This window comes from Oncorhynchus mykiss, chromosome 25 (genome assembly GCF_013265735.2).
Source record: "Oncorhynchus mykiss isolate Arlee chromosome 25, USDA_OmykA_1.1, whole genome shotgun sequence".
Taxonomy (NCBI): Eukaryota; Metazoa; Chordata; class Actinopteri; order Salmoniformes; family Salmonidae; genus Oncorhynchus; species Oncorhynchus mykiss.
The window spans coordinates 45,533,517-45,550,209 of record NC_048589.1 but is presented as its reverse complement, the minus strand read 5'-3'; the positions used below and the strand labels follow the sequence as shown (position 1 = coordinate 45,550,209).

The 16,693-nt window shown below is 40.1% G+C and overlaps 1 protein-coding gene across 1 annotated transcript; it reads left to right on the top strand.

Moving 5' to 3' along the window:
- The first annotated feature begins 8,745 nt into the window (after positions 1-8,745).
- Positions 8,746-15,356, top strand: LOC110504269 (homeobox protein EMX1). The gene is made up of 3 exons (XM_036963031.1): positions 8,746-9,704; positions 12,530-12,714; positions 15,062-15,356. Exons 1-3 carry the CDS (start codon positions 9,359-9,361, stop codon positions 15,227-15,229), a joined length of 699 nt encoding a protein of 232 aa, XP_036818926.1. The 5' UTR covers positions 8,746-9,358; the 3' UTR covers positions 15,230-15,356.
- The last annotated feature ends 1,337 nt before the right edge of the window (positions 15,357-16,693 follow it).

Genomic DNA, 16,693 nt, shown 5'->3' with positions numbered 1-16,693 from the left:
CATCAAGCATATATATCCATTACCCTGCTGTATTCAGGCCCCACCTGGATCGGGGAGATGTTTGTTTGTCCGGGGGATGTAGGGGAGGTGGTGATGTGGTGACGAAGCTGGTGGCGGTACACACGTCTTGTTTCTCGTGCAGGTGGCACAAACACAGGACCGTGCTACTTCTCCCGTTTCGTTATCACGGGGTGAAAATATCCAGGAATTTAAGTAGAATAGATTATCTGAACACACCGAACTAATGTGAAACGAACCGGTCAATTAGTTTATTAATGAGTGGAGGTGTGAGCGAGTCCCACACTGCCTGGGACCGGGGCTTTGGCTACCGAATACTGCACGGCTCTTTCACCAGAGAGTGCTATGTTTGCTGCCATTCACAACTTCTATTCAAATTAATCAGCGCGACGGGAGCTAATTGAAGATTGCAAGTGACAAACTAGTGATGATTTCGTTCTATTTAGTAGGCGTATGCATCATGAACAACAGATTTTGAGGCAATTAGTGTTCGTTTAAATTAACGTTTTGAAATTATGTTAATTTACCAAAATATAAACATTTTGACTGATACTGCCCTAAGACCAATATTAAAGCTAATTAAAAAATGAAGGTGAATTTGACATGATAATTGAGATACAAATTAAAATAAGCGCCTACTCAATCCATGCATGGGTGCTTCTCCAGCGAAAAAACTTGTATGTCCAAACACTATTTAAGGACGTTTTCGAAAACATTTTCTTTGTAGGCCTAACAAAATGTATTGTAATGTTTTGTCTAATACATAGGCCGACACAGGACCCTGCAACATAAATGTTTTTTTTTTATCTCAATGAGACTAACCTGGTCAAATAAAGGTCAAATAAAATATTAAAAATAACTAGACCGTGGATGCCAATGTTTTTGGCTAATTCAAAGGATTTGAAAGTAAGGATTTTAGAGGTGTGAAAATGTATCCTAAATTCCCTTTCATTTGTTTGGATGTGATTGGATGGGTAAAGACTATGGTTTTGGCATGGTTTCTTTTAAGTACCTTACTGTGATTGTTTTCAATAAAAATGGTTTTAAAAAAAAAGAAACAAAAATAGCTTCTTAGCAAAGGGCAATTTCTCTACCAAGATTTTGTTGCTAGGACTGTCTGGGAGTGGTCTGAGTGGAGAGAGGAAAACTGAAAACTATTATCAGATTGAAATAAAATGGCTGCTGTTTTACTGGCCAACCGTTTTTTTTTTTTTAAATTCACATTGTTTTAACTTATTTTGTACATAATGTTGCGGTTACCGTCTCTTATAACCAAAAAGAGCTTCTGGACATCAGAACAGCGATTACTCGCCATTTTTCGTTAACAAGTCGAACGAGAGGGATTTACTCCAGACTCCGAACAGGCCAACATCCCTGTCACTCACAGGACCAAGAGACGGCGGAAGGAGATCGGGGTGCCTTCTAAGGATCCGGCGACGAGTGACTAATCTGCCTTTGCCATCGGTACTATTGGCCAACGTACAATCACTGGATAATAAAGTGGATGAACTAAAAGCATGTATATCCTACCAACAGGACATTAAAAACTGTAATATCTTATCTTTCACCGAGTCGTGGCTGAATGACGACATGAATGACATACACCAGGCGGGTTATACACTGTATCAGCAGGATAGAACAGCAGCCTCTGGTAAGACAAGGAGTGGCGGTCTATGTATATTTGTTAACAACAGCTGGTGAACGATATCTAAGGAAGTACCAGGCGGTGTCAGAGGAAGGCCATAAAAATTGTCATAGACCCCAGCCACCCTAGACATAGACTGTTCTCTCTGCTACTGCATGGCAAGCAGTACCGGAACGCCAAGTCTAGGACCAAGAGGCTTCTAAACAGCTTCTGCCATAAGACTCCTGAGCTTCTAAACAAGTGGCTACCCCAGGTCAACTGCATTGCCCCCCTCCCCCCTCAAATTAAGCTGCTACTACTCTCTATTATTATCTATGCATAGTCACTTTAATAACTCTACCTACATGTACACATTACCTGAATTACCTCGACTAACTGGTGCACCCACTATTGACTCTGTACAAGTACACTCTGAACCGTAACACCCTGTATATAGCCTCCACATTGACTCTGTACCGTAATACCCTGTACATAGCCTCCACATTGACTCTGTACCGTAATACCCTGTATATAGCCTCCACACTGACTCTGTACCGTAATACCCTGTATATAGCCTCCACACTGACTTTGTACCGTAACACCCTGTATATAGCCTCCACACTGACTTTGTACCGTAACACCCTGTATATAGCCTCCATATTGACTCTGTACCGTAATACCCTGTATATAGCCTGCACATTGACTCTGTACCGTAATACCCTGTATATAGCCTCCAAAGTGACTCTATACCGTAACACCCTGTATATAGCCTCCACATTGACTCTGTACCGGTACCCCCTGTATATAGCCTCCACATTGACTCTGTACCGTAATACCCTGTATATAGCCTGCACATTGACTCTGTACCGTAATACCCTGTATATAGCCTCCACATTGACTCTTTTTAGGTATTTTTCTTAAAACTGCAGTGTTGTGGTTAAGGGCTTGTAAGTAAGCATTTCACTGTAAGGTTTACACCTGTAGTATTCGGTGTATGTGACAAATCAAATGTGATTTGATACTGGTAGAGAGGTTTGGAACTTTCTGTGGTATTGCTCTATTACAGTGGAAGGCCAAAACTCCATCTCACCAAAACAGGCTGAAATTTCAGCCAGTCTTTTCAAACAGCTCTTACTCTAAAAGGGCGTTATCATCATGTTCACTGTTTCACAGTATTATTCTAAGCGCAGGGTGTGGAAATGTATATAAAACACAGGAAAATCACATTTTTTGACGGCAATGGGAATTTAAAAATGCCTCTTTCCTCTCAATTGTCTAATAAAAATGCCTCTTTCCTCACATCTCATTGTCTTCAAAATGATATCTCATGGTCCTACAGTATCTTCATAAGTCCAAATATTTATGTTCTACATTCTATGGTACTGATGAATGTTATTGATCTGACGACCCTTCTCATAGGTGATCAGTTCCTCTGAGATCCACAGGATGGCAGCATAGCCTACGTCATGAAATGCCTTCACAGCTCAAAGAATCCGTTTTCCTTCCGTCCTGTGGAAAGGAGTGGAACCTTCCATAGAGTAGGGTTTCCTCAAAATCTGTCCTGGGGACCCACGTGGGTATGAACGTTTTAGTTATTGCCTTAAGCACTACACAGCTGATTCAAATAACCAACTCATCGTCAAGAGTTGATTATTTGAGTCAGCTGTGTAGAGCTAGGGGAAAAAAAGCTTTAAACGTTCACCGGGGGGGCTAGAATATAGCCCACCGAACTTTATAACCCCCACAAGAGGGCAGTCAATACTATAACAGCGAAGTGTCATTCAACCTTTTCAATCGGAGTGCTAGGTGAACAACAGGAACCTTCTAATGCAGCAATCAAGCCTATGGGATACTACTAAAGTCACTGAAGTGTTTGTCTCATTAGCACCTTTTATTTATTTATTTATTTATTTTTGCTTTATTCTTTATTTTACCAGGCAGGTCAATTAAGAACAAATGATCACGTTTCACCTTAACATGCCAAGTAAGGTTAGTATATATTTACGTAGGCTACTTGCATAGTATCAAGTCTATTCCAGAAGACGATGTCTTCATATTTCACATGAAGAAACAGTGAATCCCTGTTAGCTTGTCACTGACTGTAGATGGAAGTCTGTTAGGTTTTCCCATGTTAATGTGTGGAGCTTGTTTCTCTAATGACGCGCAGTCCTGTCAACTAAGCTGCTCCGGGTCAGTAGACCGAACACAACACCGTTTCTTAATCATTTAACCTTAGCCTCGATTAAACTGACCATGAATCCGTCTATGCTTTATTTCTATCTCTTGTTTATAAAAAAAATAATATTTCAAATGTTTTATTAAAGATAAAAGGATAGATTATAGGTATCATATTTGTCTCTCATTGGCTGAGCCAGTTAAAGTAATGACGTCTAGGCCTACAGGAATAAGAACCGCATTGAGGCATGCCCTTGCACGTAGCATTCGTGTGTGCGTGTGCGTGTGTGCGTGTGTGTGTGTGTGTGTGTGTAAGTGCGTGCGTGCGTGTGTGTTTTTCTTCTCACGTCTCGCTGTATGCTTTCGTTTCCCGCTAGGCCAATTAGGCTATGCCTTATATAAAAAACCTATTGAAGGCCTACAAAACAGAGTGAAAGCCATCATCTCTTCAATTCTAGAATCAAGACAACGTAATGTCGATATATCAAATATTAGTTTAATATAGCTATAATATAAAATATAGTTTAGACCATTGTTGACGACATACAATCTGTATAGTCGTTCTGATTCAAATATAATCTAATGATTTCTGTCGAACTAAATAGAAAGATATATATACCTACTAATGTTAACGTGGACTCCCAATAGTTTCTGAATGCAGGCAACAAAAATATTGCGACAAATTCAGACATTGGCTAGCACTAGGATATTTATGCAATTATAGATTGGATTTAGTAAACTCATTTTTATTATTTCACAAAAATATGTATTTGTTAACCCTCTAAGCTACGAACATATTTCCGATTCATCGATAACCAACTGGGGTAATTTTGACCCCAATGAGAAACTATTGGAAAAAGCAACAATCACAGCAAAATATCAACTGATTTCTAATCTAAAGATCAATAATCCTGTAATTAATGTTATCTGAAATAAAACGTGACCAAAACAGACTGTTATATATTAGCAAAATTACAGTTAATTGGCATATTCTGTAAAACAAAATAATAACCGTTTATTTTATATAACGTGCAGTTTTTTCCCCAAAGTACAGTCCACATTAGTACTGACAAGTTAATTTGCCATTATTTGATTATAGTATCAATACATTTTCAGAACTATGAAGAAAATATTAATTTTGTCATATTTATGTGGTAAAAACAGCTACCATTTAAAGGTGCAGTACACCAACATTTGAAACAGACTTAATTTTATTGACAATAAGTTATTCAATTAATTTCAAATCTTGATAGACATTGACCAACAAATATGGTTTAGTTTTCTTTATTTACTTACCCCGAACCACACAGCCAGCATTAGCATAGCTGTTAGTGAACCAATGGGAATGGTAAGGGATATGCTTAAAAAAAAACATGCCCACATCCTGGCAGTTACTTTAAACCAAATGCTATGGCACCCCAAATCTCATAACAAGTTGCACATAAAAAATATTGGAGGGATATTATAGGAATTCTGGTATTTATATAGCATTTTCAGTAGAATAACACTTTTTTTTTTGGGGGGGGGGGGGGGGGGGGGGGGGGGGGGGGGGGGGGGGGGGGGGGGGGGGGGGGGGGGGGGGTCTATTCAAAGAGTATCTGGTGTCTGGACTACAGTTCTAACAAGTATTCATACCACTGACAGGCTTTTATCAGCTGTTTGTACTGCAACTAAGCACATATCTAAGATCATTTGGATGTTATACACTGCCATAACTAGTTATTAATGCATGGTAAATAAAACCATAAGCATGTGGATATAAGGTGCTCCATCTCTGCAGTGACACAGCCCCCCCCCTCCACCCTCTGGTGGTATGGATAACTTGATATTGTGTCTCCAGAGAAACATAGATTCAAATAAAGGTCCTATCTGTCAAATTAGCAGAGGGACAAATTAGGTGTTTTTTGGGGGGGTTGGGGTCTAAATGACACCAAAGGACTTAAAGTCCACATTGATAGAGAAACATTAAACAAATCATTTTGATTTGTTTTAAGAACAAGTTGATTAACAAAGTCATCAAACATCTGAATCATTTTGACCCCAGTCGGTAGCTTGAGGGTTAATTGGCTTTATATTTCTGCTTTGTTATAACGATTCAATCAAATCAACTGTATTTACTTGTTCGATTCATTTAACTGCTGTACATAGTCCATCGGTAAATAGCCCACCCAATTTCACCTACCTCATCCCCATACTGTTTTTATTTATTTACTTTTCTGCTGTTTTGCACACCAATATCTCTACTCTACCTGTACATGACCATCTGATCATTTATCACCCCAGTGTTAATCTGCTAAAATTGTAATTATTCACCTACCTCCTCATGCCTTTTGCACACAATGTATGTAGACTCTTTTTTTCTACAGTGTTATTGACTTGTTAATTGTTTACTCCATGTGTAACTCTGTGTTGTCTGTTCACACTGCTATGCTTTATCTTGGCCAGGTCGCAGTTGTAAATGAGAACTTGTTCTCAACTAGTCTACCTGGTTAAATAAAGGTGAAAAAAAAAACGATAGGCAGGCCCTATGTGTGTTTTTAAATGAATTGAGACCCCCATGAATTAAGACCCCTGTAAACCCATTTACCATGCAATAAGACCCCTGTAAACCCATTTACCATTCAATAAGCCCCCTGTAAACCCATTTACCATGCAATAAGACCCCTGTAAACCCATTTACCATGCAATAAGACCCCTGTAAACCAATGGCTGTGTTATAACCCCATGGCTGTGTTGTTTAAACCCAACGGCTGTGTTGTTTAAACCCCATGGCTGTGTTGTTTAAACCCAACGGCTGTGTTGTTTAAACCCAACGGCTGTGTTATAACCCAATGGCTGTGTTGTTTAAACCCAACGGCTGTGTTGTTTAAACCCAACGGCTGTGTTGTTTAAACACAACGGCTGTGTTGTTTAAACCCAACGGCTGTGTTATAACCCAATGGCTGTGTTGTTTAAACCCAACGGCTGTGTTGTTTAAACCCAACGGCTGTGTTATAACCCCATGGCTGTGTTGTTTAAACCCAACGGCTGTGTTGTTTAAACCCAACGGCTGTATTGTTTAAACCCAACAGCTGTGTTATAATCCCATGGCTGTGTTGTTTAAACCCAACGGCTGTGTTGTTTAAACCCAACGGCTATGTTATAACCCCATGGCTGTGTTGTTTAAACCCAACGGCTGTGTTGTTTAAACCCAACGGCTGTGTTGTTTAAACCCAACGGCTGTGTTGTTTAAACCCAACGGCTGTGTTGTTTAAACCCAACGGCTGTGTTGTTTAAACCCAACGGCTGTATTGTTTAAACCCAACGGCTATGTTATAACCCAATGGCTGTGTTATAACCCCATGGCTGTGTTGTTTAAACCCAACGGCTGTGTTATAACCCAATGGCTGCGTTTAAGAGCCTTTAGCCTTTAAACAGCCAATCAACATGTTGTTCTACCGCATAATTCCATGGGTAATTATTTTCTAATGCTCCACTCTGAGCATTAGAGCATATTAGGGGGACAATTATTAACTTTCCAACGTGAATTAGAGTGCAACACGATGAAAGCCAAACACAAGCCATAGGCTACATAGGTCCTTGGAGGAATAGCCTACACTACAAGCTGCCCGCGAACTTACTTTTTATATTCTGTAATATTTTGACAAATAATTCGATTATTCATCATCAGAACGCTAATAAATTGTCAGGCTGTGCGCAGTGCGGGGTTCAACAGCTGTAGCAATAGACGGACATCCAGGACTTGTGACTACAGCTAACCGAGTCATAGACTACTGCAGTAGAGATGGATCACAGGTCTCCTCCAACCTCACGGGTGGAAATGTCTCCATGGAAACAACATTGATATAGTTAATATTATCAGCGGAGCGGCGATACAGGTTTAGAGAAGTCTAACCCACACTATAATGTGCCGTCGTGACTGAGAGTCTTTGTTCACCGGGCATGAATCTCGTTCGACAAAAAAAATCCAAAGTTAATTGAAGGCCTATTTTAATCTGTGTCCTGGCATCCACAATAAATCGCCATCTGAAATTATATTAAATTATAACCCAACTATTCTGAAGGTATAACATTTAGAGAAAACGGGGTTAACGCTAGTTCTATAAGGTACACGAGATGTACATGCCAAGCAATAATGACAATAAAGGGTGTAACAATATATTTGTAAAACTTGTTTTTATTTTATTGTCTTATTCGCCTATTCGTTTTTGATGTAAGAGGTTTCACAAGTACACTGCATTACATTACATTATAATTATCAGCTATAGGCCAATGTCTATTAACTATGAAAATCCAAAACGAACTAAAAAATCTAATATTCCTATAGGATCGCTTTTAGCCCTAAATAACCAACTACTATTATCTTTCTGATCGAGGTTAGAATTCACATTAGTAGGCTGTTAGGTCATGTTATTAACTGAAAGAGGGCTATTTAAAAGAGGTGCCATATTGCAAGGACTAATTATAATATAGGCCTAAGAGTCAGTATATATATCTCTGCTGTAAGGATGAGATTTCCAATTTCTGCTGATGAAGCCGTTTAGTCAATCATTACGCTTCATTATCACGGGGTTGTGATATCCAAAATGAGTGTTAACTTAAACCAGTGGGTTGGACTTTGATTTTAAAACGCGTATTTCCTCTATATTAAACTGAGAGGCTATCTAATATCACATAAACAAACAGCCATAGTAATTAGAAGTAATAACAACCTCATGAAAACGTCATTTTGACGGAGCTCTCTTCAGAAACCACAAGCGGTCTTGGCGCGGGGCACAGGCAGTGTTTCCAAGCGGTTCGGTCTGAGGAGACAGGAGGAAAAATAGAAACATCGGGATGGCGCACTGAAGTCACTTATGACCGGGAGGCTTTGGCGTATTTTCCCATGAGCATATTATTGGTATTATAGGCTTCGCTTTAATGGAGAGAGAACTGTCATTGTCAACCTTGTAAACACTGATTTCATTTCAACGTGATAACAAATGTGTTCATGGATATTCAACCTGGATATTTTTGCTGGTGTTGTCTTTATACAATGAGCAAAATGTCACCCGATGAAAAAATAAATAGACTATGGGTCACTATACTATTCTTTTGACATGAACCTATTGTTGTTTTTGAATTTGCCGTACGTCATCTCCAACTCCAATCCTGCCTCTGTCCTAAATCCAGGCGCCAGGTAGTTGTGAGAACTCATTGGCAGGTGTACTCGTCCAATCAGCACCATTTAGTTTCAGCCCCGTTGCCCCTTGCCTGCACCACATCCCAGTCCTCTGGGTTCCAGAACGTTGACGCACACATTTCGCCTCATATTCTTCCTGACACGAAACGCAGCTCCGCGGATCAGGCGTCGCGTCACTAACTCAAAAGGTGCTCAAGGTTCCCGCTCAGAACATCGGTCCAGGAGGGGGCACTACCGTAGGTTAACCGTTGGTGCTCACTATGCCTTTTTGAAGGGGTACCATTGTGACTGGCTTAAAGAGTAAGTTACAAGATATATTCTGTTTTTTTTTCTGGATTTCTATACGTGAAGTGAGGAAGATGTTTTCGTCCGCGGGTAAACGCTGTTTTACGATAGAATCATTGGTGGCCAAAGAAAACCCTCTAACTACGGAAGATCCCATCCGACCGACGGCTTTGACGTATTCCAACCCCACTGACGCTTTCATGAACGGGTACCAGAGTCCCACCGGCAGGTCTCTGTATCAGAACCCGGAGCTGGTGTTCCCTGAGTCAGTCAACCACCCAGGGCTGACCATGAACCCCCACCAGCTAGGAGGGGGCCACCTACAACACCCTGCACACTTCTTTGGGACGCAACACCGAGACCCTCTTAACTTCTACCCATGGGTTTTACGGAACAGGTTCTTCGGACACAGATTTCAAGGTAAAATGATTGATTGATTGATTGTGTGTCGTGTTTTCTCCATCTCAATAGCCAATGTCAAGCAGCCCAAGTTACAGGTTAATTAAAGAAAAATTGATGCCTCTGAGTTGCTTGTGTTTTTAGAATAAAGGACTAAACTATGTGACCTACACTGCATGCGCTCAGAAATGTCCATTTCACAGATTAATGATTGACAACAATTAGGCTACGATAATGATGATGTTAATCATTCATTTTCATCTATGTTAAACATTATCAGTTAATATTTGTTTTTATTGCAATATTATTGACAACGAGGGATGGGCTTTATAGTTAACCTTGCTTTTCAGCCGCAGGTGAACATAACAAATAGTCAGTGGTATAAAGTACTAAGTTAAAAATATTTGAAATACTACTTCAGTATTTTTTGTTGTTGTTGGTATCTGTACTTTACTTTACAATTTATATGTGGACAACTTTTACTTTTACTTTATTAAAGAAAATTGTAATTAAAAAAACAAACATTTTTACATTTCCCTGACACCCAAAAGTACTCCTTAAATGCTTAGCAGTACAGGACAATGGTCAAATTCACGCAGTTATCAAGAGAACATCTCGGGTCCTACTGCCTCTGATCTGGCGGAGTAGGTGATGCCAGAGTATTGGAGCGTGACCCCTGGCTATCCGTAAATTAAAACAAAACAAGAAAAATGGTGGCATCTGGTTTACTTAATATATGGATTTTTAAATTATTTATACTTATTTATACTTTTATACTTTTGATACGTAAGTATATTTTAGCAATTACATTTACTTTATTATACTTAAGTATATTTAAAACCGAATACTTTGAGACTTTTACTCAAGTAGTATTTTACCGAGTGACTTTCTCTTTTACTGGAGTCTATTTCTATTACGGTATTTTTACTTTTTTACTCAAGTGGGACAATTGGGTACTTTTTCCACCACTGGAAATAAGTATCTATAGTGGATGTGAGATAGAGTGTACTTATCTACAACACGCTTCGGTAAAAAGGAAAACGTCAATGAGTTTTGAAATTAAAACATCTCAACGCAGAGTAGCACATGTTTTACTATTCCCATGAGGTGAAGACATGTCGATAAAAAAAACAAAATAAACAACAACAACAACAACAACATTAAGTTGAGGAGAACGCACACTAAAATTCACCAAACCAAAAATGCACACTAAAATTCACCAAACCAGAAATGCACACCAAAATTCTTCAACATTGATAAGATAACTCATGCTATTGCATGCTAAAATATCCATCTGCATTATAATTTTCATATCAGTGAACAAATTCCTTCAGTCTCTACAAAGTTAGTAGGTAAATCAGCTTATAGTTTCTATGCATCCCATCTTCTCTATCACTTCCGGGTGCCTCTCCGGCAGCTGTAATTGTTTCATTGAGGACATATTTGCTGATTGTTTTCCATTAGTGTGTTTTAATTAATCAATTTTATTTGTGTATATTTGTATTGTAAATCATTTTGTGAATTGTGTGCGTGCAGGGTTTCCTTGTGAAACAGACCTTTGTCTCCCTGTTATAATAACAGTAAACTAAATATATAGCACAGCAAGCTAACATGTTATATCACCTGTTATAATAACCTCTAAACTAAATATATAGCACAGCAAGCTAACATGTTATATCACTTGTTATAATAACCTCTAAACTAAATATGTAGCACAGCAAGCTAACATGTTATATCACCTGTTATAATAAAGGTAAACTAAATATATAGCACAGCAAGCTAACATGTTATATCCCCTGTTATAATAACCTCTAAACTAAATATATAGCACAGCAAGCTAAAATGTTATATCACCTGTTATAATAAAGGTATACGTGAAGTCAGTGATACAGATGATAAAATATGTAGGAATCTGTTTTCCTTTAGATCTGAAGTCCAGGTTAACGGAGTGCATCTAAAGTCCAAGTTAACGGAGTGCATCTGAAGTCCAGGTTAACGGAGTGCATAGCTAACCAGTCTATTTTCCCACGGCACCATGGCTGTTTTCCCCACACATCGGGCCACAGCCAAAGGAAATATTGTCTTTGTCACGCGGTTACTCCCACTGTGAATTTATCCCTAATCACACGAAACCACTATCCGAGTGAGTGGGCCGATCGTGCACAACGATTTTATTCCCAAATGTTCTCTGAAATTTGGGATTTTTATGCCAACTTTTTACTGCCAATTTATATGTCTCACATCACTTGTAAATGTTTTTGTCTCAACCGCTTTTTTAATACACACAGGGACCTATATGCACTACAGTCGATTAATCTAACATTTTACGAGAGGTTATATTTAGGCTAACTCTCCCTAATGTTCCTGTGTGACTTCATTTAATAGGTCTTCTATACAATATAGGCTATTTGGACACATACGATCAAGTATTCTCAATATTTGAACACAGGTTTCATAGTGTTCTCAATTTAAAGAAGGCACATGATGTTTTTGATGAGTTAAACACTGACTCATATATATGTCTATACAGCGTCAATGTAGGCCTCAATTTAAACAGTAGACCTAGATTTTTATATCGCAACAATTAAGGCTGTAAAATCTAGGTCTACTGTTTAAATTGAGGCCTACATTGACGCTGTATAGACATTACAACGCTGAATAGACTGTACTTCAAACTACACCAAGAGTTTATAAACTCGCCTTTGAAACCAACAGGGCGTGTGCTGTTCTCTTCCACCTCACTGCACATCAAAACGCGCCTCGTGTTGCTCAGTGTGTTCATTGCTTCGATCTAAATCCCACTGTGATTTCCCTCTCCCTCTCTCTCTCCCTCTCTCTGCCCCCAGGAAATGATGTTTCCCAAGATAGCATGCTCCTTCACGGCCCGTTCGCCCGGAAACCCAAGCGGATCCGCACCGCCTTCTCCCCGTCGCAGCTCCTGCGGCTTGAACGGGCGTTCGAGAAGAATCATTACGTCGTAGGAGCGGAGAGGAAACAGCTGGCCAACAGTCTGAGTCTGTCTGAAACACAGGTGAGATCTCTACCCAGTATTGAATTGTATTGAACACAGTTCGGGAATATATAAATCATTAGTAATACAGCCCAAACGCATTCTGCAAACTGCGTTGATAAATTGAGGGTTATGAAGCCTGCTTCTTCATCGAAATAAAATATCTTCAACAACATATATATATATTTTAATACAAGTTTGTAATAAGCCTTAATAACAAGCATATAAATCAGCAAATTATTCATATTTAGTTGTTATTAATAAATACAACAATTTCAGTGTATTATGTATTAGTTCGATCGAGGGGTCCTTATTCCGTTATATTCCGTGAAATAAACATTTTAAACCGGCTCCATACACATGATTTAAAATATTATTGCAACTAAAATGTAATTATTATTTTCATTAATATTCAATTGTAATTGTTATTGACGTTGTATAAAAAACTGTATTAGGCTATTAGGCTATCCATTAGTATGTCTGGGAAACTTTCGCTCTTTCCTGCAGGTATAATTAGGACTATAGTTCACACAGAACCAATATCGACACATTTTTACGCTGGAATTACCTGTTAGCGAAAGGCCTATAATAAGAAAACAATTCTGACTAGGCGATTGTAGAAATGTATTGTCAAGTTCACTGAGTCCTCTAACAATCAGTTAAAAACAGGTCATGTGAGCTCCATTTCCAATACGTTCTTATTGGGAAAAATAGTTGATCTAGCCCGATGAACAAAAAAATACGATATTCTTTAGGCAGAGCATAAAGCGCCAACATAACGTAGCCTACAGTGAAATAATGACACATATTAGTCAAATCCAAATGAATAACTCGACATTTTGATACAAACTCTTTCACTGCCCATGAAGAGTAGCGCTAATGGGGATCCATAATAAATACAAACACTCTCCTGCATTATTCTCGCTAGTTTTTCCAGGATATAATTTATTATTAAAATAATCTATGTATCTACTATTAAAAAAGGCCCATATACTATAAAAAAGGCCTATATACTATAAAAAAAGAAGGCCTCTATGACATAATGTTGTTGAAATGAAATAGGCGCTGGTTGTTGAATGCAAATAATCGCGGGGAAAAAAATATTTATAACTTCTCTTCAATAATGGTAAATCGTCTGACTGCCAGCGACATAACTTCCAGAGGATATCACCGTGAAACGAATCGCCACCAGCATCATTAGGACTCTAATTAATTACAATAGGATACCCTTACCCTCTCTTTGGCAGCCTTGAAAGTTGCTTATAACGACAACTAATACATTAGAATGACATCATGACCAAACATCGTTATATCAATTGACTTGGTTACCTTGGTGTTGATATGCAAATTATAATATGCAGCGAACAGTTTTTGGTGTTGAGTGTAGCTATTCAACCAGTTTTGTTTTCTTTTCTAGCGCTATTTTTTTTGCAAATAGTAGCTATTTATGAAGATTTTACTTGTAATGATCATGATATGGTTGTTTAACGCACTAAATGCATATTTTGTGGGGTAAATTTCACGACAAAACAATAGTGAAACATAACATCCACGGAGAGAAAGACAGAGTTCCCCTCTGACCTTCTTCTCCAATGTTTTTTTGTTGTTGTTGAGAAGTTGAAGAAGAGAGAGGACTGAGAGGAGGAGTATGCAATTGGGATTTTCCCAGAATAGAGGAGCCTAGAGAACCCATCCAATAAAATGAAATATAAATCCTTAATTAGATAGATGTCTCTAATGTCCCCGTCTTCCTCCCCAGGTGAAGGTGTGGTTCCAGAATATAGATGTCTCTAATGTCCCTGCCTTCCTCCCCAGGTGAAGGTGTGGTCCAGAATATAGATGTCTCTAATGTCCCTGTCTTCCTCCCCAGGTGAAGGTGTGGTTCCAGAACATAGATGTCTCTAATGTCCCCGTCTTCCTCCCCAGGTGAAGGTGTGGTTCCAGAATATAGATGTCTCTAATGTCCCCGTCTTCCTCCCCAGGTGAAGGTGTGGTCCAGAATATAGATGTCTCTAATGTCCCCGTCTTCCTCCCCAGGTGAAGGTGTGGTCCAGAATATAGATGTCTCTAATGTCCCCGTCTTCCTCCCCAGGTGAAGGTGTGGTCCAGAATATAGATGTCTCTAATGTCCCCGTCTTCCTCCCCAGGTGAAGGTGTGGTCCAGAACATAGATGTCTCTAATGTCCCCGTCTTCCTCCCCAGGTGAAGGTGTGGTCCAGAATATAGATGTCTCTAATGTCCCCGTCTTCCTCCCCAGGTGAAGGTGTGGTTCCAGAACATAGATGTCTCTAATGTCCCCGTCTTCCTCCCCAGGTGAAGGTGTGGTCCAGAATATAGATGTCTCTAATGTCCCCGTCTTCCTCCCCAGGTGAAGGTGTGGTTCCAGAACAGGAGGACTAAATACAAGAGACAGAAGCTGGAGGAGGAGGGGCCTGACTGTCATCAGAAGAAGAAAGGAAACCACCACATCAACAGATGGAGGCTTGCCACCAAGCAGGGCAGCTCAGAGGACATTGATGTCACCTCTGAGGACTGAGAATACCCCCCCCCCCCCACTCCCCCTTATGTCCCCTTCCTCCTACTCCCATGGCCTCCTACACCCTTCTACCCTCCTACTCCCCTGCCCCCCCCCTCCCCACATTCCCTGGCCTCCTACACCCTTCTACCCTCCTACTCCCCTGCCCCCCCCTCCCCCACATCCCCCACATCCCCTGGCCTCCTACACCCCCCCCCCCATTCCCTGGCCTCCTACACCCTTCTACCCTCCTACTCCCCCCCCCCCCCCCCCCCCCCACATTCCCTGGCCTCCTACACCCTCATACCCTCCTACTCCCCTGGCCCCCTACTCCCCCCACATTCCCTGGCCTCCTACACCCTTCTATCCTCCTACTCCCCTGGCCCCCTACTCCCCCCACATTCCCTGGCCTCCTACACCCTCATACCCTTCTACTCCCCATACCCTGTGTCCCCTTTCTGAGGACCAAAGTCAATACCCTATTTATTATGTCAAGTTATGAAGTATAATGACATGTTACAAGAAGAAAAATACCCCCCCCCCCCCCCCCCCCCCCCCCCCTAAAGGACTAAAAGTATTTGATAAGTTTCTTCAACAACAGCAAGAGAGGAGTGTTTTGAGTCGACGGTCGGTGATGCAGAGAAAAAACAGATTTTATGACACTTGACTTGTATCGGTGGTGTTCCATCTTGCATCACATACGGCTTCTCTGATCTCATAATGTCTCATCTATCTAATGATCTTTGGTGCATGACTTACAGCAGCCGGAGCTGAGGAAGGTTTTTGTTTGTGTTTTTATTTTGACATAATGTAAGGATATTATTACATGACAGGTCGTTCACACTAAAGGCTGCTTCTGTTCTGCATTTTGAGGAAACATATACAAACATATAAAATTCTAAGATAATTTTTCTTCAGTTTCATAACCGGGCCACGGTTCAGTTGTTGAACGTTGCAGATAGAAATGCCATGAACAGAACCGACATGTTTGTTCTACAGAGCATATTTCTACGTGAACGTTCCTGCTGAACTCGCCTCATTGTTCTACAGAGCATATTTCTACGTGAACGTTCCTGCTGAACTCGTCTCTGGTGTGCGCGCAACACAGGTATCCACACGTTCACTACTCACTGTCGGTGGACTGCAGTATGGATGTGGATTAAGGTCATCAGGACTCAATGCTGGCTGGGGTAGAATAGGATCAATCTAACGGTAGACTCTTGTCATTACTGGAATGTTTACCGACAGACATATTGACATCAATTTAAATATCAAACATATAAAAATGTAACAATAAAATGTAACAATAAATAAAGATGTTTTAGAAACAAGAACATAAAAAACTAATTAAGAGTTTGTCTGGTGAACATTATTTCTGAGCTATGCTAGCTTGCTCATAGTCTCCTAATGGTCTAGAGAATGACCAGGTAAGGCAGGTCAGAAAGATAAGGCAGGTCAGAAAGGTATGGCAGGTAGGCTGGTAAG

What these genes read in the sequence shown, in the direction of transcription:
- LOC110504269 (XM_036963031.1), top strand. Translation starts at nt 9,359, where the DNA reads ATGTTTTCGTCCGCGGGTAAACGCTGTTTTACGATAGAATCATTGGTG. An exon ending in CTTCGGACACAGATTTCAAG is followed by an intron (nt 9,705 to 12,529) that starts GTAAAATGATTG and finishes CTCTGCCCCCAG; the next exon opens with GAAATGATGTTTCCCAAGAT. An exon ending in TGAGTCTGTCTGAAACACAG is followed by an intron (nt 12,715 to 15,061) that starts GTGAGATCTCTA and finishes CTTCCTCCCCAG; the next exon opens with GTGAAGGTGTGGTTCCAGAA.